This window comes from Denticeps clupeoides, chromosome 17, assembly GCF_900700375.1.
Source record: "Denticeps clupeoides chromosome 17, fDenClu1.1, whole genome shotgun sequence".
Classification (NCBI taxonomy): domain Eukaryota; kingdom Metazoa; phylum Chordata; class Actinopteri; order Clupeiformes; family Denticipitidae; genus Denticeps; species Denticeps clupeoides.
In genome coordinates, this window is record NC_041723.1 from 10653014 (window position 1) to 10676292 (window position 23279).

Here is a 23279-nt window from a genome sequence, read left to right on the forward strand (position 1 = left end):
ATGGTCACAACACAAATCCAAATGGCTCTCCTGCCCGAGAGTTACTGAACGCTGAAGTATCAAGCGCAAGGCGGCGCCTTCAAACAGCCTCCAGGCACGTAGTGCGGCCAAGAGGTCTAAGGCGCTGGATTTAGGCTCTGGTCTCATCTGGAGGTGTGGGTTCAAATCCCACTGCTGCCATTATGCTAAACAGTTTTCACAGTCGTTTTTCCCCAAATAGTACTCAGTAATTGAGATACAATGATTTATTGCCATGGGTACTATAGAATCTTCTTTATTTCTGTTATTTTAGTACATAGATACACAAAGGTATGTGTTAATTGGAAGTTAGTATGTATTAAGAATTAATTTAATATGTGTTAACAATGAAATTTTAAAAAGTATTATATAAAAGTCTTATTACAGTTAAAAGGCACATCTCGGAATTTTACATGTGTTGGAAGAGCGACTCCAGAACATTTTAAAGAACATCTGCTGACATGAAACTGTTCACATTAACAACACAGTTGACTCCGATGTTTAGCTTGCTGCTCCGAGGCTGGTGCCATAAAGATGTTCCTGCAGAAAGGCCAGGGTCTTCTCCCAGGCGTCCTCTTGAGCCTTGCTATGAGGCACCGTGTGACCTCCCCAGAGAACAATAACTGCAAAAGCATGTAGCAGTTTCAACAACTGAGATGTCATGATCTGAGCCAAATTCAAATACATTTCATATGTTTACTTCTGCAATTTGACTTATTTCAATAATCCAGATATAGTATAGAACAGGGTGAAATATGCAAAGCTCATAAACAAAACTTCTTTTTGGATCAGGCTGGTTTAGCCTCATGTAAATTCTTCACTCATCAAACCCCACTTGTGTCCCTGAGCCAGACACATAACCCTGAGTGTCTCCAGGGGGACTGTCCCTGTAACTACTGATTGTAAGCCGCTCTGGAGAAGAGCATCTGCTACACGCCTTGAATGATAATGTAAATGTGACAGTGCTCTTGGCATTCGGCATCCTCTGTTGCCTTTACAGCATTTTTCTTCCAGCAAAGGTTTTAATGTTTTAATTAAGCATTTGCATATCTGGGCAGGCCTGGAGGAACAGACACTCGCTGATGAACATCTACACTGCCTCGTTCAGACCAGTGATAGATTACCACGTACGTATCCGCTGCACAAATGCTGTAAAAAAAACTTGATATCTTGCAGTCGAGAACACTTTGACTTATTGGCTTTAAATCTTTCCTGATTTATGCCTCATGGGTTCGGATGGCAGAAAAGCCAGTACACCTGGCAGTGGTGTACAGGGATCACTGTGCAGAAGCGCAAGCACTTATACCTCACAGAACAGGCTAAACACCTCTGTGAAGTCCTTCAAGACTGTTGGAAAACCTCTTGAAGCTCATCGAGAGAATGCCAAGAGTGTGTAAAGCAGTAATCAGAGCAAAGAAACTAGAATATAAAACATGTTTTCAGTTATTTCACCTTTTTTGTTATGTATATAACTCCAATAAAAATAAAGAAAACACATTAATAGAGAAGGTTTGTCCAAACTTTTGGCCTGTACTGTGTGTGTGTGTGTGTGTGTGTGTATATTCTGGTGTTTCGTTTTTCATTCTGTATAGTTAGGAAGACTATGAGAAGATATCTCTGTGAAGAGATGTGTTTTCATTGCAAAAGATTAAACCTAAAACTACACTGGGGGAAATTTTCATCATTCTAAATAAGACAAAGTGCACAGAACAGAGATTATTTTTGTAACAGTGCAGTGAACACTTGGTGAAAGAATAAAAGAAAAAAATCTCACCCTTGGCCCTCTGTTGACTCATGAAGTTGCTGGAGCGGGTGTGCGGACTGTAAGGGGGCTCAATGAGGTGGCCGGTGTCAGGGTACGACAGAACAGTGAGCAGGTGGCTGTTTCCGGCTCTCTCCATCATCTGTTTTATCTGGGGAAAAAATTCAGATGTATGCAGCGGTCATGGCCAATTTCCAAATCCACAAGATGTATCATCTCAGCTGACTGAAGGACTCACGTCCTCTGCGGACTCAGAAGCTGGCCAGTTCTGATCGTCTTCTCCCACAATTAACAATAAAGGGCATTTTAGGCGGCCAACCTAAAGAATGAAATCAATGGTATCACTCAAATGAAGACAGAGAGAACATTCATGGCAGTGCTGCGCTCCACCATATGTAATCAGATTTGAAATGAAACCATGAGAACGCACATCAGTTTTCTTGGAAGGGTCATCTGGAATGGGCAGCAGGAGGTCGCGCCAGATGACCCTGTTCTCTTCATCATAGCGAGTGTTGTTAGAATTCCTGAAGAAAGCAGTGTTAGACTACATCAGACACATGCTATTTTGAAAGGCACTGGAGATTATGTCATTTACGCAAGGCAATGTGCACAATTACTATACTACCTTAAAAACACAATTCAGGATAAATATCGCAAATATTGCCTCTTTTATACATGCAAAGCTCTCTACAAAGGAATGTTTTGTAGGCCCAGTGTGTTTACTATAATTTATTTAGTTATCGTTTTTTTCTGATCAGGGGAATGGCTTTAATCAGGGCTTTGAACAGTGCTGTGCACTTCATGCAAAAGGAATTTAAAAAGGTAAAATTATCAGACAGCAATGTCACCTACTTGCTGATTTCTGCAAAGACGTCAGACAGCGATCCTTTAACAGGGCCGATGTGACTTGCACTTACACACACCAAGCATCTGGGCTGAGATCAAGTTGGAAAGTGAAAGTGATTGTGGGCAGTGGGCAGCGATGACAGAAATAATGTCCCGCTATGGAACATGCTGTTTCACCAAAAATCCTATGCCGCTGTCTGGAGACAGCTTTTACATCTTTAATTATTTCTGTGTGCGTAAACATGTAAATACGTTCTACCATGTGATCATGTTTAATTTATAAATTATTATTGTTGTTGTTGATGTCATTTATAATAATATCAACAACAGTTGTCATTGGTTGTCAAATACCTCAACAACTGGCGAGTTAACAGTCAGCCCCAGTGCCACAGATGCTCCAAATGAGAGCCCCATGACTGCGATCCTCTCAGCACACACTAGGGGGTGGTCTTTCAGCATGTTAAATGCAGCCTGAGAGGAGCAGAAACAGAAATTTCACACGCTGTACCTGCAGTTTAGCACGTCTGCGAGGCCTAACCAAGAAATAAAGAAGTAAGAAGTATCTCTCATGGTATGGTGTCATATTTTTGGTTAATGTGTCACATGACACTAATGCTTTACAGAATGTCATAAAGATGTAATGACTATGAAATTTGGACCCAGTGGAACTGGAGGAATATGCCCTCTTGCACATTTTACAGAATGCCATAGAACTACTGGTAGTTTTAAACAAACATTTTCATTTCTATACTTCTCTTGGTCCACTCAAATAGATACATAATTACCTGAAATTTAGACCTTTCCAATATAGAAGAAAATATGCTTTAGTTTTGCTTTATATTATCAATTATAAATTGTAAGGAGGTCTGCAGCATGAATGTGTTGTGCCTAAAACAATTTTTATGAAATATGTAATCCTATCAAATCTTCTTCAATCCTTGCCAAAAGATTCCAAGCTTTTATGCATATATGTGGTGGTAGTAGCCTAGCGGGTAACACACTCGCCTATGAACCAGAAGACCCAGGTTCAAACCCGACTTACTACCATTGTGTCCCTGAGCAAGACACTTAACCCTAAGTTGCTCCAGGGGGGGACTGTCCCTGTAACTACTGATTGTAAGTCTCTCTGGACAAGGGCGCCTGATAAATGCTGTAAATGTCCTGTGTGAATTATATCTGAATGTGGCACAGGGGAAAAATACTGATAACATAGGCTGTTCTCTAAGAGTCTTAAATGACATTTGTGTGTCTAAAAAAAAAACACACAAAAAAGTTCCTAATTTCTTCTCATTTTAAGATTCCTATGTACCTAGAGACGAAGAGCATGTTGCATTTAGGCCCAGTGTTTCAAAAAGTAACGCCCTCACCACAATTTTTAACTGGATCACTGATTTGCACAATAACAAATATTATGGGTCTGCAATCAAATTCCAGAGTTACCTCAAAGTAATCATTTCCCACGAACTGCGTCGTGCCGCCGATTATTCTCGGGTTCATGTATTCCAAGGACAGGGAGGCATAGCCATGTGAGGCCAGGAGGGCGGAGCGGTATTCCACCAGACCTCCTCCGCCTCCCCACAGATCCAGCACGGCAGGAAATGGTCCGGGACCTCAAAGGGAATAGAGGGCTGAAGGAGGACGCCCTTGAGGGCTTATTAACGTATTGCAGCGGAGCGTGCGCAGCATTAAAAACAGTCGGATTTGAATGAACTACGCTGCTTTTCTGTCACCCTGGGTTACCTGGTGGTAAGAAGAGGGTCCCGTTCAGACCGTTTTCTGCTGTACAGATCCTCCGGACCCCCGGTGCCAAGTACCAGCGCTCGACAGCAACTGAGGCCAGGACATTCCCGTCCTGAAATCCATCGCTCATGTGGCCTTTATAGAGTAAGATTTGGACATTCAGTGGTGTGCGGACATCCTTCTTCCGTAACCTGACACAAACACAGACAGCGCAATTCCCACAGCAAGAACAATTACAGCGTCTCCCACTGCGGTTCACCCCGCGAGTCTGCACCTGAGGCCGGTTCTGCTCCCCGGTACCGGTTTCATGCTCCACAGTAAACCCATGGGCTCAACACCATCGTAAGAGCCACCGAGGCTGGAGTGTTCGGCAGCTAGAAAGAAAGCGAACATTAATACGCAACATTTACTTTACTTTTTATGCTTCATGCAGGTATCCATTTTAACTATGAACATTAACAGTGTTTAGGGGATCTACAAAGGCAAAAGAAACCAGAGCAGAAGAGGGTGAATGACCGTGATAGACCTTTAACACATCCAGTGTCGTCACTAACATAGTGTCCATATGCCTCCCAAAAGTCGTTGTCCTCAGAATGGATCAGAGCCCGAAGTGTCACTGCAAAGCCAGGAGGCAACATCTCCACCATGACTGCAAACCCCTCATCTACCAGGGCGCGGGTCGGGTGGACCGACAGGACGGGGCACGGCTGCCTTCCAGACATTCTGGGAACACAAACACTGACTTGATTGCAGCTGTCTCATGGTGAACTTTACATCATTTACAACAGTACGAAAAGCAGGATCCCCCCCAAAAAAAGACCTATCCAAGTACCTGTGCGACAGTTCTGCAGTTTCCGTCACAGTTCGTTACAGTCCAGTGGCTGACCGGTGGCGCTCCTTGGTACCGTCAGGTGGGCGTTTCTCTAGAAACAATAGGTGGGGATATTGAGGTGTTCAGCCAATCAGAAAAACCCCCGGCCTTCCGCTCAGAGCCGCCCACTGCCAAAACACAGAAGCGTGACTGTGTCAAAATAAAGGTTCACTGAAAAATTTTTGCCACGGACAGAAAACTGATCTGTGAAGCTTACATGTTACGCAAAGCCATTTACCACCTAATCACAGTGCCACGTAGCTCAACATATAAGATGCAAACCCTGATACAGACTAAGTGGTTTTAGATAATAAGTGTGAGTGATATAATCAATATCTAGACTATAATATTGATATTGACACTGGTTTGGTTACTAAACAGTTCAAATTCAAAGTGCAAGTTCTTAAAAAAAGGATTTTGAAATATGTGAATTACGTTACGAAAAATAGATCGAAATAAATGACAGCACACTCTGCTGAACAGGTTAAACGATGCACATTAGAAAACTAATGGGTGAATTGCTCTCAAATTTACATTGCGCTTAAATGTATTAAGTATACTTGATTTTGAAAGAGCATTTATACATTGCCGGCCTGTTGTAATAAAATGTTCCATCTAATTTGCTCTTATAAAGTCCACTAAACCTACACGTTACTGTAGGTAAGTAAATGGTCAGTAAAAAAACAACGTTGCGCCACCAGCATCTATTCTTCATTTGGCCCTAAACGAACTGTGAGTTTAAATGTAGGCACAGAAAATAGGGCGATTACGTTCTAACTTCACCTACTGGCGACCGCCGAGGGGAACGAACGACAGTCCCACTGCGCGGCGTGGCCTTTCGGGCTCTGCGGGCCGGCGCAGCGTCCTATTTACTCCTGTTCACGTCCCCATCCGTGGGCGGATTCCAAAATAAGAGTCCCGAGGCAGGGGACGCAGGGTTGGAAATCCGATAGGCACGCCACGGGATCCGTTGTGTGACTGTCCAGACTGATGCGAAACCACACGAACTTTCACAAGTTTTATTACGTAACAAAATCTAAAATAACTTAAACCAATACGGTGAACTTTGTAATTGGGAGAATTAATTTTGTATAAATGTTTTATATAGATCAAACTATTGACAGACGGTTTTCTATGCAGCATTTTACAGTGATAAATAAGCACTACAATTCACTGCGAAGGGTGCATTTATTTACAGTCAAATGTTACTTTGTTTCTGAAATACGTCCAACATCTCTTATTTTGACGGACGTTTCCATTTTACCCGGAAGTACAACGTATTGTGTCCCTCACCTGATTCTGGCTCTGCCGCATTGTTGTTTCTAGAGAAAAGTGTTAGCCAGTTAGCTTGTGTGCTAGCAAGTGTCCGCTGCTAAAGGCTGGAGTCGCTGTTCAGGGTAAATGGTGCTTTTAACGTTATATTAAAGGGTAGACGTTGGAAACCGGCGGTCGTCCTGGATCCTCCGCCTAATTCGCCAGAATCCAAGCTGAAAGCCCGAGGAGCCACCGTCGGATGCGGTAATCGTGTTGTTTTGAAGGCCCCACAGCGCCGTGACTCGCTTCTTGGCGTTTCTCTCTTAAAATATCCCTGAACCCTTAAGGTATGGTCGTCGTGTTTTTTTTTAAACAATCATTTGAACGTGATGTTAATGTTTATCGTGTTCGCTCGATAACCCGAATGTGCTGGTTATTGGTTGTACTTTTATGTGGGCAGTTTTGCCCAGTTGGTCAATTTTGTGCTCTGATTCTCTGGGCGCCATGTTGATTTACTAGTTAGCAGGCTCTGTGGCTAAATAGCCGATATGCTAAATTGCTCTTGGCGAGAAACAAGTTGCTAGAATATTGGAAAACGTTTGCGACAAGGACCACACGAGGTTTAGTTTTAAATGGAATTATTTGCCAAGCTAATCAGTTCTTGTGGAGATACTACGGAGGCTTATGGAGGTTAACCACGCCCATTGCCATGAGAACCGGACCGCGAAGACACGCCCATTTAAGCAGACTTTTTAAGGACTAGAATTTATTTTTCCTCTTTTTACTGTACCTGTGTGTTTGCATTGTAATTTAGAGCTCTAATAAGTAAACTAATGCACTTTGTAACTTTATGTAGTTTTAGACATGAAATTACAATTTTTTGTAATGAGTTTGCTGTTTGCCTGTCATTGGTGAGAATAACCGTCCTGCCTGTAACCAAGTGTGAAGTTTGTCTTAGTTGAATGAATGCATTTCCATTCCTAAGGAAGTAAAGCAGGTGTGCACGTTCGGTTACGAAGGGTAAACACCAGACGTTAAACCAGTCGTACCGCTTTAAAGCTTCAGGCGTGCAGGGATCGTTGTACGGGGTGTCAGGGTTACTCTTGTTGAACATTTACATTTATGGCATTTAGCAGACGCCGTTATCCTGAGCAACTGTCAATAGTTACAGGGACAGTCCCCCTGGAGCAACTCGGGGTTAAGTGTCTTGCTCAGGGACAGTAAGTAAGTGGCTTTGTGGTCGTCTTCTTCGTGGGGGGTGTTATTGCGTTATTTCGCATGATGTTGTGTCAATGCAGGGACGTCAAATATCATTATTTTTGTTTACAAATTGTCCAAAATTCAGTTCTGAGTTAGTTCAATTATTAATGTAATGTGATTCACCCAGATCGTACACAGCATCTTGTATATCAGCTCTGTTTTCAAATTTATAAATAAATCAGTGAACTATAGAGTATCGCAATATGTACAGTATTACAAAATATTGTCATAATCGTATCGTAATGCATATTGTATCATGAGATCCTTGCCAATACACACGTGTACTTACCATGTAGGATGGTAGTAGGTTAACACCACTCGCCTATGAACCAGAAGACCAAGGTTCAAACCCCACTTACTACCATTGTGTCCCTGAGCAAGACACTTAACCCTAAGTTGTTCTGGGGGGGGGACTGTCCCTGTAACTACTGATTGCAAGTCGCTCTGGATAAGGGCATCTGATAAATGCCGTAAATGTATGTTTCATATCAAGTAGCTGATTGTCAGACAGTAGCTGATTGTCCAGATCATTCTAGCACCTATGAGCTTCTTTAAGTTAAAGTTCAAACGTGTATGTTAGTATTACTTATACTCTCCCTCTTCCGTAATTTTCCTAGGTGCTCAAAATGAAAAAGAAGTCACGTCAGCATCGTGCGCCCACACAGCAAAGGCCTTCATCCCCCATCAAACCCTCACGTAACAGAGAGACTCTGACTTATGCTGAGGCGCAGCGGATGGTGGAGATAGAGCTTGACGGGCGGGTTCACAGGCTCAGCATCTACGACAAGCTGGATGTCATCTGTGACGATGACCCAACGGCCCAAGAGATCATGGAGTGCAACAGCAACAAAGAGAACAGCGAGAAGCCGGTGCAGGTGTTGGTGCGCTCCGTGCGGCTGAAGAACAACCAGCAGAAGAAGAATGCCGCTCTGTCCGCTGTGCACGGGACGCCCCCGCAGGCCAGCGCTCTGCCTGAGCCCAAGATACGCAGTGTAGAATACAACCTCCCGGCTGTCCCGCGCAGACCCTCGACCTACTACAACTACGAGGAGAAGACGTCCGAAGAGCTCGACGAAGAGGTCGAGTATGACATGGACGAGGAGGACTACGCTTGGTTAGACCTGGTAAATGAAAAGAGGAAGACGGAAGGTTTCAGCCAGGTCTCGCAGAACGTTTTTGAGTTCCTCATGGACCGTTTTGAGAAAGAGTCTTTCTTTGAGAGCCAGGGTAACGGGGACCCCCATACGCTGATTGACGAGGACGCGGTTTGCTGCATATGCATGGATGGCGAGTGTCAGAACAGCAATGTCATCCTCTTCTGTGACATGTGCAACCTGGCAGTGCACCAGGAGTGCTACGGCGTGCCCTACATCCCTGAGGGTCAGTGGCTTTGCCGCCACTGTTTGCAGTCGCCCTCGCAGCCGGCCGATTGCGTCTTTTGCCCTAACAAAGGAGGCGCCCTTAAGAGGACGGATGATGACCGATGGGGTCATGTGGTCTGTGCTCTCTGGGTGCCGGAGGTCGGTTTCTCCAATACGGTTTTTATTGAGCCCATTGATGGCGTGGCCAACATCCCACCAGCACGCTGGAAACTCACGTGCTACCTCTGCAAGGAGAGGGGCGCGGGGGCCTGCATCCAGTGTCACAAGGCCAACTGCTACACCGCCTTCCACGTCAGCTGTGCCCAGAAAGCCGGGCTCTACATGAAAATGGAGCCAGTCAAGGAGGTGACGGACACTGGCAGCAGCACGTTTTCCGTGAAGAAGACGGCGTTCTGCGGCGCGCACACGCCCAGCGGCTGCACCAGAAGGCCGCTCACGATCTACGATGACCCAAAGTCCAAAAATAATCAAAAGAACGAGCAGAAATCTGGGAAGAGAGCGAAGGTCTTGCAAAAGAAAAAGAGCAAAAAAGCGGTGCCTGAACCCACGGCGGCTGTCCCACCTCCTACTGTGCCTAGTATATCATCCAAAAGGTGAACATTGCGGCTTTCGATCATTTCGCTCTTGCGTAGAAGATAATCTTCTAGATTAGGCAGAACGCTTCTCTACTGGAAGTTTGGTCCTTTTGTCTTTGTCTTTTCCCTCGAGACACAGAGATTAAACAACGTCCCACATCTCCCACACTCCCCTGGGACTTGTGGTTTAGTGGCTGGCGGGTTGGTGTTGCGTAAACCTAGCACAGTGTGACCAGGTTCCTCTTATTCATTAGTAAGCTTCCTTCCTTTTATTGCTGGTTTGAGATTTTTATCCTCCGGAGAAAAACCTTGTTTTGTCACAACGCAAATGCATTTTCCGTTGAATGCTGTGCGACTTTTAAAGGTTTATATTCATAATTCCAACCCTTGCTTCCTAAACATTTAGATTTTTTTATTTTTTTTCTATCCTTTATTCCTCATAACCCACTATTGTTAAGCGTTTAGGAAGATTTGCTTGCATATATTAAATAATTAACTAAAAAAACGCATGTCATATTTTTCTGGGTTTGTTGTATCTATTGACTCTTTTCTTGGTCTTTCAGCTTCAACACCATTTTAAACCAGGTATCCATCCAGAAGAAGAAGCTGTTTGTGGAGCGAGTTCTGACTTACTGGATGCTGAAGAGGCAGTCCAGGAACGGTGTCCCGCTCATCAGGCGTCTGCACACCACCGTCCTGTCTCAGAAAACGGACGAGCCGGTCAGTTCGAATTGTTAAGAAATGAAAAAGGAACCAGTTGCTTGCTGTTAATTGGCTGGTTTTGAATTTCTTTTTTTATTATTATTATTTCAATTGTCAGGACCGGGGCGAGAACACCTGCTACGCGCTCAAGGAACGGCTGAAGGACTGGCACCGCCTTCGCCACAACCTGGAGCGGGCGCGCCTGTTACTCGAGCTGATCCGCAAACGAGAGAAGCTGAAACGAGACGAAGTAATGGCTCACCTTCAACCGTCTGTCTCCTGAGATTCCTGATAACTGTTTGTGCTTTCAGAGGCATGAAATGTTAGATCTGTAAAAATGTCTCCCCCGTTCATCCGCTGCGCCTCACCTGTCTGCTTCCTTTTGGCCAATCCTGAAGTGTGCGCCCCTCTTGCCGCGAAGTAAGCGAGTGTTAACGGCGTCGCCTCTGCTCTGTCTGTGTAGATGAAACTTCAGCAGTCTGTGTTGGAGATGCAGCTCACCCCGTTCACCATCTTCCTGAGAGCCCTTCTGGAGCAGCTGAAGGAGAAGGACCAGTACAAGGTCTTTACGCAGCCTGTTAGCGTCAAAGAGGTACGTTTTTCCGTCTCCATCCATCTCTGCGTTGTTTCTGTCGGTTAAGCTGTAGATTTCAGATTTGAGACCCTTCAGCGCATGCTATGCTACGACTGTTGCATATCTTTACGGCATTTATCAGACGCCCATATCCAGAGCGACTTACTACCATTGTGTCCCTGAGCAAGACACTTAACCCAGAGGGGGACTGTCACAGCTCCTCTTCTTCTCCCTTTTATTTTTTATGACATCCTTGAGAGAGAATATGAGCTTCTTCCACTGTGCTTGTTTGTGATTTTGTTCTTGAAAACCTTTCATTGTTTCTGGTTTCAGGTTCCTGACTATTTGGATCATATACAACATCCGATGGACTTTTCCACCATGAGGAAACGTATAGATGCCCATGGTTACAAGAACCTAGACGAGTTCGAGGATGACTTTAATCTCGTCATCTCTAACTGCATGAAGTACAATGCCAAGGACACTTTCTACCACCGCATTGGTGTACGCATGCGTGACAGCGGTGGAACCATCATCAGGAAGGCCCGACGGCATGCCGAACAGATGGGGTTTGATTTCCCCAGTGGAATTCATCTCCCTGATGCTCCAGATGTGGAGCCCCTGCCTGACGTCTCCTGGGATGAAGGTGATGATTTTTTTTAGCATACCAGCCCAGTTGCATCCAGCTATTATTCCTCCAATAAGGAAAGTTTCACATTTAGCTTGTGCAGATAAAGATTCAGCTCATCACTCTATCTACAGCTACCTGACTTCAGGCATGAATGTTTTTCACCAACTATTATTCAATGTTATCCTGATCTGGACACGTTCTCAAACATGCCATTTTTAATCCATTTTTGCATTCCTTTACTTTGCGAATTCTTGCTAAATCCCCTTTTATTGTGGCTTTCAGTGGATCGAATACTGAACCCATCATCCCGGAAAGACATGTCTCTGGAGGATCAGCTGAAGGAGCTACTGGAGAAGCTGGACTTGGTCACGGCCATGAAATCGAGCCCCTCGCGCAGCAAGCGGCTCAAGCTGCTGAAGAAAGCCATTAGCGACGTGCGAACAGGGATGACTGGCGTGAATAGCCAGCCGGTATGTTGCGAGGAAATCAAAGCTGAGGAGGAGCCGCAGCTCCTTCCCCCACCTGAGCTGCTCACGGAGGAAGAAGGTACATTCTTTGAATATCTGTGCTTGTATTTGCTTGTCACATAAATGTGGAGACTGTTACCTTTGCAGCCAAAGACCATATTTCATTAAGATAAGGGACTTGGGTAATGAATTAATGATTTAATGCTTTTAGTAACTGAGTTGTCGTCATTATTTGATTTGTTTGATCCTCGTCATGATTGTGTGTGTTTCAGGAGATAAGATGTTGCCACCAAAACTGGAGCCATCTGACTCGTCTCCTTTGGTTATGAACTCAGTCAGTCATTCTGAGCCGCCTACGCTGAAACCAGTAGAGCCCACTCACGACAAGCACCCCAAGCGGGTGCAATTTAACGGAGACGGGACCGATACCTCAGTGCCCAACGGGCACCCCTCAAACCTGCTGCTCTCCAACAAGGACCTGGGTGTTGTGGCCACCTCAACAATCACAGAGCCTTCCTGTACCATCAACCGACGGACCTCTGTCCTTTTCCGCAAGTCTAAGAGCGTCAGCCCGCAAAAGACCCCTAACCTGGGCGACGCCCAGTCCGAGTGCCCGCAACTTGGTACCAAAACTTTCCTGTCAGTGGTCATTCCAAGACTAGAAACCCTTTTCCAGTCTAGGAAGCGGACCCGTAGCATCAGTGGCGACAGTCAGGCTGATGATGGCGAGTCTCCCGTTAAGCGATTAGACATAGGTAAATTCAAGAAAGATGCTATAATTCGTATCAAAATTTGTTAAATATTTCTTCCAGGCTACAGGTGTATGATAAATATATTAATATATTTTCCTCTAATTACTACTACTGTTGTTTTACTTATTATAGTTATGCATTAAATTACATTGGAGATGCTAAACCATGCATAGTGAATGTACATTTATAAAAACTACATTATTTTTGCGTTTTAGTTTTATGAGATGATTGGTTTATATTTTTCACTCATTGTATCCATATGCAATACATTTCAGAACGTGATGAAAACAGACACAGGTTTAATTTGCTACTGGTCACAGCGTTAAATCAACTGACTGTAAGTATGTGTTTTTGGTTTGTTTTTTATGCAGGTCAGACTAATGGCTGCATTGTGAAGCAGAAGAAGGGCCACGGCAGAGCAGTGGAGCCACGGCGCCGGTGTGTGTCAGAGTCTAGCATCTCTTCTGACACCAGTGAGCTTTGTACAACTAGGTAAGGCTTCGAATTTGTAAATGGCGAGGGCCTCCAAGACTTTATGAACAGTTTTTGACGTGTTTTTGCATGCGCTTCTGCATGCTTAAGAAATAACTGGAATGTTTTCATTTCCATGTGCAGTACAATCACTCTGCCAAAGTGTGGAAAAGTGAAGCAGACAGTGGCACGGCGGAAAACACTGGATGACAAGAATGGACTGATGACTTGTATAGAGAACGAGCGCTTGACCAGACCAGGCAAAATTACAGCGGGTGAGTTTTCTGCTCATATGACCCCACCGGTTTATGAAGAGATTGTGTGTGAGTGCATCATGTCATTATCTGAAGATGGAGTTCACTGGAAAATGCCCAGTCAGTGAGAGGAATGTTGATCAGAATATGATATTTTTTTTTCTTTCTAGCAAATCACGTTTTCATATAGAAACTGGCAGTGATAAAGTAGGCGCTTAGCATTATTTAAGTTAATAAGGTCAGTTTAGGCTGGATCGTTTTGTATGTGCGTTTCATTTAAGCAAATAAAGATTTTTTTACCAATCTGACACGACCTGCTTACTTAAACGCATTTGCTGCCATCTACTGGTAAACCCATTTTTTTGTCTACACCTGAAATGTAGTCTAGACCACTTTATCAGATGCACTTTGAGAGGGAGAAAAAGCAATATGGTGTTTCAAAGGTGTTATTAAAAGTCAAGGTACATTGTGATATATTTCACCACATTCTAATTTTGTGTGCTCAATTGTGTTTACTGTCTACATATGAATTGGAATCTTAGCAGATCATGGGGCCCAAGATGCTTTGTGTAGACTGCCATCTCAGCGACGGGTCCATCAGTCTCAGTCTCCTCCTGGACGGGCTTCCGGCCGGAGGAGCGACTCTGTAGATGTCCGTGGAGATACGCTTCCTCGCCCTCTTCTTCGGCAGCAAACACAGTTGGTAAGGGGTTTAATTCTTTGATCACTGTAGTCTGTCATTTCTGTATATCTAAAACAAAAGTATTCAGTTTTTTTAAAAGTGCATCTCTTTTTTTCTAGGCAATGGCTTCCTAAAAACATGTTGCTCTGGCTGAATAAATCCGTGGAAACCACATCACTTAGTTGGCCTGTGATCGTGCCCCGAACCACCAGAACTGGGTCCTGGACAAGTCTATGCAACTCGAGTGACTCAGGCTTTCATGAGACTCACTCATGGGCTCTCTCAGGTGACACACACCCAGAGTGTGTTTTGCTATGGTGGCGAGGCCAGGCCAGTTGTGCTTTTTCCAGCATCCCCAATGCCTCCCTTTTCAGTTTCCTGTTGTGAATGTGTCGAACATGGTAACATGCACTCCCCTCTCCACCTTCCTGGCAGCATCTACATATTTATCAGTATGTAAATAACCTCTGATTCAACAAACACTAATTTATTTCCATTGCTTTTGGTACTGTATGTTACATCTCTCTTAATATTTATTCTGTACACTCAAGTGGGTTTCACACCCATATGTTTTGTGTTCTTACTGGTGCTATCATCTGTGCAATTGTTTCAGCCACAAATGCAAAACTCAAATGGGGCTAAAATACTGTTTTAAACATTTTTCACCTTTTTTTTTTTTTTTTTTTTTTTTAAACTTAAGTTATTAAGATTGAGTATGTATACTCAGATGGCATTAACATTTTTTTTTTTATGTTTTTTTTATTTTTTTTTTATATTTTTACAGAAATGTTTTAAATGTGTGATTTTTGTGTGTTCCTATGAAGTTAGATGTGTAACTGTATTTCACTGCTCACAGCATTATTTCAAAAAGAAGATATACAAATTTTCAAAACCAGGATGTTGGCAGTATCAAGGCACCATTATCAATTTGTTCAGGTGTGTATGTACGCATGTGGTATGTTTCTCTTTCTTAACATCACTTCTCCATTTTTTTTCCTTTTGTTTTCCATTTATGGTTCCAGTAGGAGAAAACAGCAAAAACCAGCAAAAATATTGCTGCCTTCCAGGAATAGATTTATGTATATACTTTCTGTGTGCGGTTATACTTTTTCTCACTCAATATTTTAATTGCAGGGACCTCTACTTTTAAATTCTAGAATGATATAAACCTGATAGATTTTATTGTATAAAATATATCCATTACTAAATATTGAGAGAATGTTGGCACTAATTGATGTCTGTTAGTCATAGATATAGATCTGGACTGTTTGACTTTCAAATCTGTGAATTTCTGCATCAAATTCTGTATCCTGGTTTGCAGGTGGTATTTTGTTTAATACATTTTGTACAAAAAGGAAAAGTTGTGGCTTCGTTTCCTTTCTGCTTTATTTCTCACATTTTCCATTTTACTGTAACTGGTGACCCTGTTGGTACACATATTTGACACTAGGTCTGGAGTAGAGCAAACTTTGAACCATGAGTTGTGTCTTTTCATGTGAATCGTAGGTCACCAGCGCAACCAATGTATTTTTTATCTTGTTCACCATTCATAGGTACAATATGAACTTCAAAAATAACAAACATGCAACAGTGACCATAAAGCAGTGCCTGGCCATCAGTGAGTTTAGGTATTATTTTTGTTGGAACTTTCCTGCTTTTGTCACTCTTCAGCCCATCATGTTGAGATTAGATCTGGTCCACTAGTCCTGTTATTTTTTTTCATTGTTATTTCTGCCCATTGTATGTTGTGACCTCACCATTTCATTATAATGTTCAATAAATGCTCATCCTTCATACAGTAAGTAAACTAATACTACAATCCAATTACAATGCTTTTCGTTCGCAGAAGGTCTTCACATATCACCATGCTCCTCTGTGCAGTTTAAAGGTTGTGCTAAGCCCCTGAACTAAGCTTTCTCACCGATGAGCTGCTGCAGCTGTGCCACTCGCTGTCCTGTCTATACTTGTCTAAAGGGCACAGATGCCACAGATAGATGACCTCCAGTATCCTCACAGACCCTTGTGGCACCACAGCATGACCATCAAAGACAAAAGAGATCATTTTGTGGACTATTTCTCTGCATATTTAAAAGTAGGGCATGTGGGATTGATTTCCTATCCTTTATGTTTACCCACTGGGTCACTGTGACTACAAAGCCAGTAGATGGAAAACAGATAAAGAGCTACACAAGCTAAAAAGTCACAGAAGTGAGCGATGACCAAAAAAATCACAAACAGCAGCGAAAGGATAAAGGTCCTTGATCCATTAAAAGAGAAGTTGTCTTGCTGTACAAGAATTCCTGGAGTATTGGCAGGAGGAGGCTGTTGGTTTGTGCTTTGTTGGCTCTTTTGTTCTGCCGTTTGATGGTCCTCTTCCAGAGATTCAGTGATGGATGGCAACGCCTGTCCTCTGCTTACAGAAGGACGTTTCTTATTGAAGTAGGATGGTTTTTCTTGGTTTCCACCACCAGCATGTCCAGTTGACTGTGCTGCCTTTAAAGCGTGCATGTAGAGTTCCATTTCATCGTCTGACAAAGACGATGTGGAGCTGCTGTCAGAGTTGACTGGTGCCTCATCTCTTACTGCTTTTGTGCCCCGTTGGTGCTCCTGATCTTCTTCTGGAACAACACTACAGGCACCTGCATCATCCTTCTCAACTGTATGGTCATTATTTATATATAATCCCTCCAACATGGGGTCTAATAACACATCCTGAACAACTGGCAGCTGTTCAGTAACTCCATCTGAGATATCATCATTTACAATATAACCCATGCAATTCCCAACTCGCTCCTCCGTATCTTCTCTTCCATCCTTTTCCTTATTTTCTTCTTCCTCTATAAAGTGTGTTCTACCATAGTTATTTAGTGTTTCATAATCTTTCTCAATTATGTACTCTGGCCTCTCATCTTCTTGGTCTCCCTTAATTGTTTGTGTTGGGATGTTCTCATCATTAATGTAGCTTTTCAATGAATCAGAGGATATTTTTCTTTTATCATCCGCATCTCGAACCTTCTCGAACCCCTCAAGCTCTTCCCTCAGTTTCGTAGTCTCCAACAAGAGTACATTGTTTGAGTTAATGGTTGTTTCATGCAACTCATGAGCATCTTCTGGAATTTGGGAACACCGCACCAGTTTCGCTTTTTCAAGAATGTGGGTCATGTTTGTGCGAGTGTCATGTAAGTCTGTAGTTGTGAAGAGTGCTGTGTCCTCCAAAACTTCTGGCAGCTTTTCTGGACTCTGGCTCACTGTTGGTTCATGTTGGAATTCTACATCTTCTGATGCTTTAGATGCATTATTTGGGAATAACATATTCCCAAGAGTTTGGCTAAATGTATAGCCAGACATGTCTGCTTCCAAGAAAGGCGTATCATTTTCACATTTTTTTGTTTGTGCCTCTTCAGGATCCTTCAGAATTTCAGGGTGGCCTTGAGTTCTGGACTGGTTGAATGCATTGTCCACAGCTTTTTCTAATGGGACTTTTGTGGCCCCTGGATTTATGTCCTGACTACATCCAGTGTTCTCTCTAAATACCGGCATGTGTAGCAGAATTTGGGTCTTCGAGATTGTCAATGGGCTCTTTGAAATGGAGTCCTGGACGTCTTTGTCCCCTTTTATTTTGGTCTGAATGGACGGTGCACTTTCTGGTGAATGGATCTGGATAGTTGTGTCTTTTGGAAACTGTGTGTCCATACATGCTAGACCATCTGGAATTGAGTCACTGGCAGGTTTTGTGTCCTCAGTAATATGAGTCTGGACTAGTATTGCCGAGTTGTCTTTTGCTGGTATGACTGTTGCATCTGTAACGTCCAGATTGTGGGTATGTATAAGCAATACATCTTCTTGACTTTGTTTATTGGTGAGCTGGTCGTTGTCTGGAATTTCAGTGAATGATGTATTCCGGGAAAATTTGGTCTGGAAGACGTGTGTTCCTTCTTTACTTTCGATCTGACTGAGCATCATGCCCTTTGGAATTAGGGTCTGGATAGGAGCCATATATGGTAGTACTGGTCTCTGGGTGAATGCTTTGTCCTCTTGAATTTGAGTATTCGTAGGGGATATTTTAATTTGCTCTGGAATTGGGTACTGGAAAAGACTATGTTTATCTTCATCATTGGACTGAAGGAGTCTTCTGTCCTCTGGATTTTGTGTCTGAATGCATGTTTGAGACTGAATGGCTGGTGTACCCTCTGAAAATGATGTGTCTTCTTGAGTTTGAGCCATGTTACATTCTCTGACTTCTGCTATTTGGATAGGTGATAGGTCCTCTGCTGATGGAGTGTGGATGAATGATGCTTCAGCTTGATTTTCTGCTGTAATATCCATGTCTTCTTGTCTTTGAGGCAGAATAGATATGTCCTCTGAATTTGGTCCCCGAATGAGAGGTGTGTCGTCTTTAAATTGGGCCTGGATTTCAGTTGTCTTCTCTAGTGTTTGGGAATGCAGACATGTTGTGTCCTCTGTTGAAATTTTTAGCGGTTCAAATATGCCATCTGGTGTTTGGGTGTCTGTTGGACCACTTGGGATTTCAGTCTGCATTACTGTTGAACCCATGAGGGTCTGGGTCTGGCTACATGTGTGTTCTTGAGTTTGTTGCTGCATTGGTGTTGTGTCTTCTTTTCTTTGAGAATGAATGAGCGTTTTGTCCCCCACAACTTCAACCTGGAATTGACCATGGCTCAGGGAAGTTGGTGAATGCACAGCCATCACATTTAGCAATGCCTGTTGGCTCAATGTAGAACTCTGCCCAACTATTTCCTCTCCCTCTTCTAAGAGTGGTGTGTGACACAGAGTTACATCATGCTTTCTTAGAGGCTCGATCTCTGACAAAGACTGTTGACGAGAATCGGACACTGGGGTGAAAGCCTGTTGTATGTCATCTTGCAGAGTGATGTCATCTTGTGGAACTAACTCCTGGAATTCCTCTTCGGTCACTGGAATATCTTTAGATGTTCCATCAGAACTGTTCTTCCTAGAGAGACACGTCGCAGGCCAAATGTTAATGGTGCTGTGCAGAGCATTTGAAGAATTCAGTGTTCCGCATTTCTGGGCATCTTCTAAGCACCTCTTCTCAGCAGGAGCTTTCATTTCATTTTTCATTCTGCCAAACAGCTGTTGGTAAAGTGGTGCCACGAAAGTCTCAAATGTAAATGCGGTGTTATGACTGGCATACGGTTCCAGTGCAAAGGTGTCAATGTCAGATCCTTTATCTCCTATTTCATGGTCTTCCTGTGTCTTGTTCTTGTCTTGTTCTAAAGCCATCTTGTGAATGCTTACAGTCTTCCCACTACTTGTGTGCACAGTGGAATGCTTACTGTTAGCACCTGAAATTCTATGAACTGTCTGTCCGACAGGTCCTGTAAAAAGTTGATTCTTTGCTGAATTTTCTAGGATTTCCACTGAATCCGACATTTGAGCAGATGCAAAATCTTCTCTTGAATCAGTAATTAAATTGTGGCACGTTTCATTCATTTGAATTTGTGGAATTGATGTAACAGAACTGATGAGTGAAGAATTTGAATTTATATTTGAAGCGGACTCTGTTTCTTCTTTGGCTGGTGACATCGCATCATCTTGATAAGCCGTTAGACTGTCCTCTGTATTTTGGGTCTCATAGTCCCTGTTGGAAAAATAATCTTGCACCTGTGCCAACCTTGCAGCTCTTCTTTGTCTTCTTCGGTAGAAATTTTTTCTATTTTCATCCTGTTGCAAAGAAAAAGATTTGGTGATCCATGATCAAATAGCACTGGAATGCTTGCTATCTCAATAATAAACCCAATTTTTAAAAAATCATTTTTCTTTGTAATGTTTGTTTAAATTATTGCATTATTAATATCAATATTGATAGTGCCTTGTAATTGCAGTGTATATATATATAAAAATTTCACCTGTACTCGGTTATTCACATCTTGATGTGTTTCTGTGAAATGATCCTCTGGGGTGTCTAGGGGCTCCTTGCCTAAAAAGCGTTGTCCATTTTAGGAAATGATATATTATGTAACTCCACAATAATACATGATAAAGAGCAATAAAGGCTATCACTACCTTTGATTCCATCCTGGTGGCTTGTTGTTGGAACTGTGCTTTGGCTTTAAAATGAAATGAGTTGAATTTATATTTATTAACAGTTTTTTTTATCAGGCTTTATGTAAAAAATTCATTACAGTTTGAATGCTGTCAAGTAATTAATTGACAGCATTCAAATTCATTGTGATTAGTCATGTTCAATGACAGCAGTAACTGGGTGTGAAGCAGGGGTGTGGAACATAGAAGTGGAACACTGCTGCTGCCTGCTGGAAAACATTTCTGTGATAGGAAGGAGGTGCTGAAAGCAGCGCAGAAGGAGAATGGAAATGTGCGAGTGACACCCCTGAGCTCAAATTATCTTGGTGCGAAGATCTTCTACATGCATTTATTTGTTCAAGACGCACTCTGCATTGGGTGTTTAAAAAATTATCTGATAATCTGATGTTGTTGCTGTTGTTACAAGGCAAAGGTTTATTAATGTTGGAAACTAATATGAAATGCCTTGCACAGAGTTGCACATGACAACAGCTCGTACTCGGTTCATACATGGTTCTACAATGGTTCTACCTTGATTTCTGGTTCGTCTGTTAAGCGGAAATAAGTATTATTTTGTCTTATAGTATGTTACGATATGAATATATGTTGGTAAACTGTGAATAATACCCATACCAGTAGACATACCACCGTAGATTATTTAGCACAATTTACAATTTTGCACAATTTACAAAAGAACACAGTGACTCCACCCTCACCTTGCAGTTTTAAGGCAACTTTTCCTGCTCCTGACCTCTTCGGTGCATGTTTTTTCTTGTGGCTCCTTCACTTTCTGATGACAAAACAACACATAATTTTGCCCACCATTGTTTGCCCAGAAAGTGCCCACCTCGGTTTCACATCGTAGACAGAAGTCCACGCGAGTCCCGTTCACTGAGAACGAAGGCACTATGGTGTATTTGAAAGAAAAGCATTCTGTGTTCCCGTCACCACATCCAGGCGCGTACTCGGCCAGAAGATCAAAATGACTGAGCCACTGGTCTAGAGAGACCCGGATGTACACCGTCTTACTGTAGCAGACGTTCAGCACCCGGACCACCCCCCTCAGTGTCGTGGTCCCGGGGAGGATTTCAATACTCTCCAGTTCCAGTTTTTGTTCCTCGACCTTCTTTGCCAGCTCCTCTGCTGACCATGTTGTGGTGAACAGAGATGAAAGGAAATACTCATCTTTGTCTCTGAAGTCCAACACTGGCAGGACAATAGTTGGAGTTGGGATGTCCCACCCAGCAAACTCCTTCACAGACACCAGACTAAAGCCAAAGGCATCAGCAAAGGACACTTTTCTGTTCGATGATGGAGGCAGGAGCTCAAAATTGTCTAATGAGTCAGAATTCCTCCTCGTCGGCACGGGTGAAGATTTGGGTTTCACTCCTCTCACTTCCTCTTCTTCATCCTCATCCCAAAAGCAGCTTTCTGGAGGGACCAAAAAGCTGGGGAACCTAACCTGCCGTTGTTCTCCAGTCAGCTCCATTGGCTTCTCTCTGACAAAGTGAGGGTATTCATGGAGCATTTAGCCGCTGACATTCAACCTGTTCTGACTTAACAGACAGAATCAAGTTACAGAGCACAGTGTAACAGGGGCTATAAATAGCCCTGAAGACTTCTGCTATGCAGTCTAAATTCAGAACACGGTAAATATCATCCTATGGCCTAGTTCAAAGTAGAGCTCAATGCAACCTATATACATCATTTAACATTCGATTCTTGATAACCTGATTTCAGGTTATTAATGGACAAATAGAGATTGAGATAGACACACACACTGTGGCACCCATCCTCATCGTTTTACAGAGGGACAGTTGAAAGTGTTGTGACTGCAGTGGGCAGAAAGAATCATCAGGGTTCCTCTTCACATTTTCTTTTTTTTTTTTTTTTTTTTTATTGCACTGCTCTCAGTGTGTCTTGACATATTTGCAATATGTGTATGCTGCTTACTCTGTACACCAAGCCCTGCAATTCTGTCTCGCCGTATACCTGTATGAAACTACGCTGAAATTAACGTTCACTTTGTCTTGATCAGCAAAAGCAATCAGGTACTTAATGTAGCACACACATTTAATTGTCTGACCATCAGTGTGTCGACACCAGCAGCTGCCACTGAGATCCTGGTGAGGACGAAGTGTGACTGTTGATCCAAGTCAAAGAGACGAAATCTTGGAAATCCTCGTGTCTGAAACTGTCCCCGCTGAAAGCACAACATTTAGATGTGCTTTAAAAAAAAAAAAAAAAAACCTGAATCAGAACAGGAATTGCATTTAGGTGTACTGGTATTGTAAAATAAAATGCACCCTGCATCCAAAACCAGACCAGTCAGGTGCATTATAACAGTGAAATGAATCTTAACAATTAGACAGGCAACTTCAAAACCACAAATGTCTATTATGTCTGTTGAAAAGATTTTCAGATCAAACATTCTAAGAAGCTCAGCCACTTGAGTGGGTCTGACTGTGATGCACGGAATGACAAGCGTCTTCGGAAGGAGGGAGGGAGACAGGTAGAAGTTGTCCTCTTTTTGTTTCATAGTGCACATCTCAGACGCTCATCCTCACATCCAGGTAGGAAAAACAAAGTTTTTACTTATCTGTAGTTTTTACAGCATTTTTCAGATGCCTTTATCCGGTGCGGCTTACAATCAGTAGTTACAGGGACAGTCCCCCCCAGAGACACTCAGGGTTAAGTGTCTTACTCAGGAACTCAATAGTAGTAAGTTGGGTTTTCTGTTCCATAGGTGAGTGTGTTAATCACTAGGCTACTACCACCCTTTTATGGAATCCATTGCAACTTTATATTAAAGTTCTGTCTTTCTAAATCATTGTTTGTATCACAATGTGTAAATGACTTACTGTGAATATTCAGGAAATAATGTGATTTTTTTGGTTTATTCTGATGTGCAATTATTTGTGTTAATTTATGCATTAACTAAATAAAATGATTGTTATACAAGAACCTTAGTGTGC

The 23279-nt window shown here is 42.8% G+C and overlaps 3 protein-coding genes across 15 annotated transcripts; 1 reads left to right on the plus strand and 2 right to left on the minus strand.

Annotated features, from left to right (window-relative positions):
• Window positions 1-244: 244 nt before the first annotated feature.
• On the minus strand, window positions 245-10437 carry acot19 (acyl-CoA thioesterase 19). 10 transcript variants are annotated; one of them, XM_028957748.1, is made up of 12 exons: window positions 6025-6131; window positions 5199-5365; window positions 4893-5089; window positions 4641-4740; window positions 4367-4557; window positions 4067-4236; window positions 2978-3097; window positions 2633-2715; window positions 2211-2304; window positions 2019-2099; window positions 1793-1931; window positions 245-641 (listed from the first exon to the last, which is right to left on the minus strand). In XM_028957748.1, the coding sequence occupies exons 3-12, from the start codon at window positions 5086-5088 to the stop codon at window positions 520-522; spliced, it is 1296 nt and encodes a 431-aa protein (XP_028813581.1). In that variant the 5' UTR covers window position 5089; window positions 5199-5365; window positions 6025-6131; the 3' UTR covers window positions 245-519. The 10 variants fall into 10 exon arrangements, with proteins under 10 accessions (XP_028813581.1, XP_028813579.1, XP_028813576.1 ...); XM_028957746.1 differs by lacking the exons at window positions 245-641; window positions 6025-6131 and adding an exon at window positions 10342-10437 and having other exon boundaries at window positions 1555-1931; window positions 5199-5289; XM_028957743.1 differs by lacking the exons at window positions 245-641; window positions 6025-6131 and adding an exon at window positions 10342-10405 and having other exon boundaries at window positions 1555-1931.
• On the plus strand, window positions 6518-15601 carry LOC114766676 (bromodomain-containing protein 1-like). Of its 4 annotated transcripts, none has more exons than XM_028957737.1 (12): window positions 6518-6838; window positions 8369-9726; window positions 10272-10428; window positions 10529-10660; window positions 10874-11002; window positions 11318-11630; window positions 11898-12161; window positions 12355-12837; window positions 13206-13326; window positions 13450-13580; window positions 14102-14262; window positions 14361-15601. In XM_028957737.1, the coding sequence occupies exons 2-12, from the start codon at window positions 8378-8380 to the stop codon at window positions 14373-14375; spliced, it is 3255 nt and encodes a 1084-aa protein (XP_028813570.1). In that variant the 5' UTR covers window positions 6518-6838; window positions 8369-8377; the 3' UTR covers window positions 14376-15601. The 4 variants fall into 4 exon arrangements, with proteins under 4 accessions (XP_028813570.1, XP_028813572.1, XP_028813568.1 ...); XM_028957739.1 differs by having other exon boundaries at window positions 6530-6634; XM_028957735.1 differs by lacking the exon at window positions 6518-6838 and adding an exon at window positions 7302-7402.
• An 8-nt stretch (window positions 15602-15609) lies between these two features.
• Window positions 15610-21851, minus strand: LOC114766675 (uncharacterized). Its single transcript, XM_028957734.1, has 4 exons — window positions 21021-21851; window positions 20287-20330; window positions 20130-20200; window positions 15610-19944 (listed from the first exon to the last, which is right to left on the minus strand). Exons 1-4 carry the CDS (start codon window positions 21830-21832, stop codon window positions 16357-16359), a joined length of 4515 nt encoding a protein of 1504 aa, XP_028813567.1. The 5' UTR covers window positions 21833-21851; the 3' UTR covers window positions 15610-16356.
• Between the last annotated feature and the right edge of the window lie 1428 nt (window positions 21852-23279).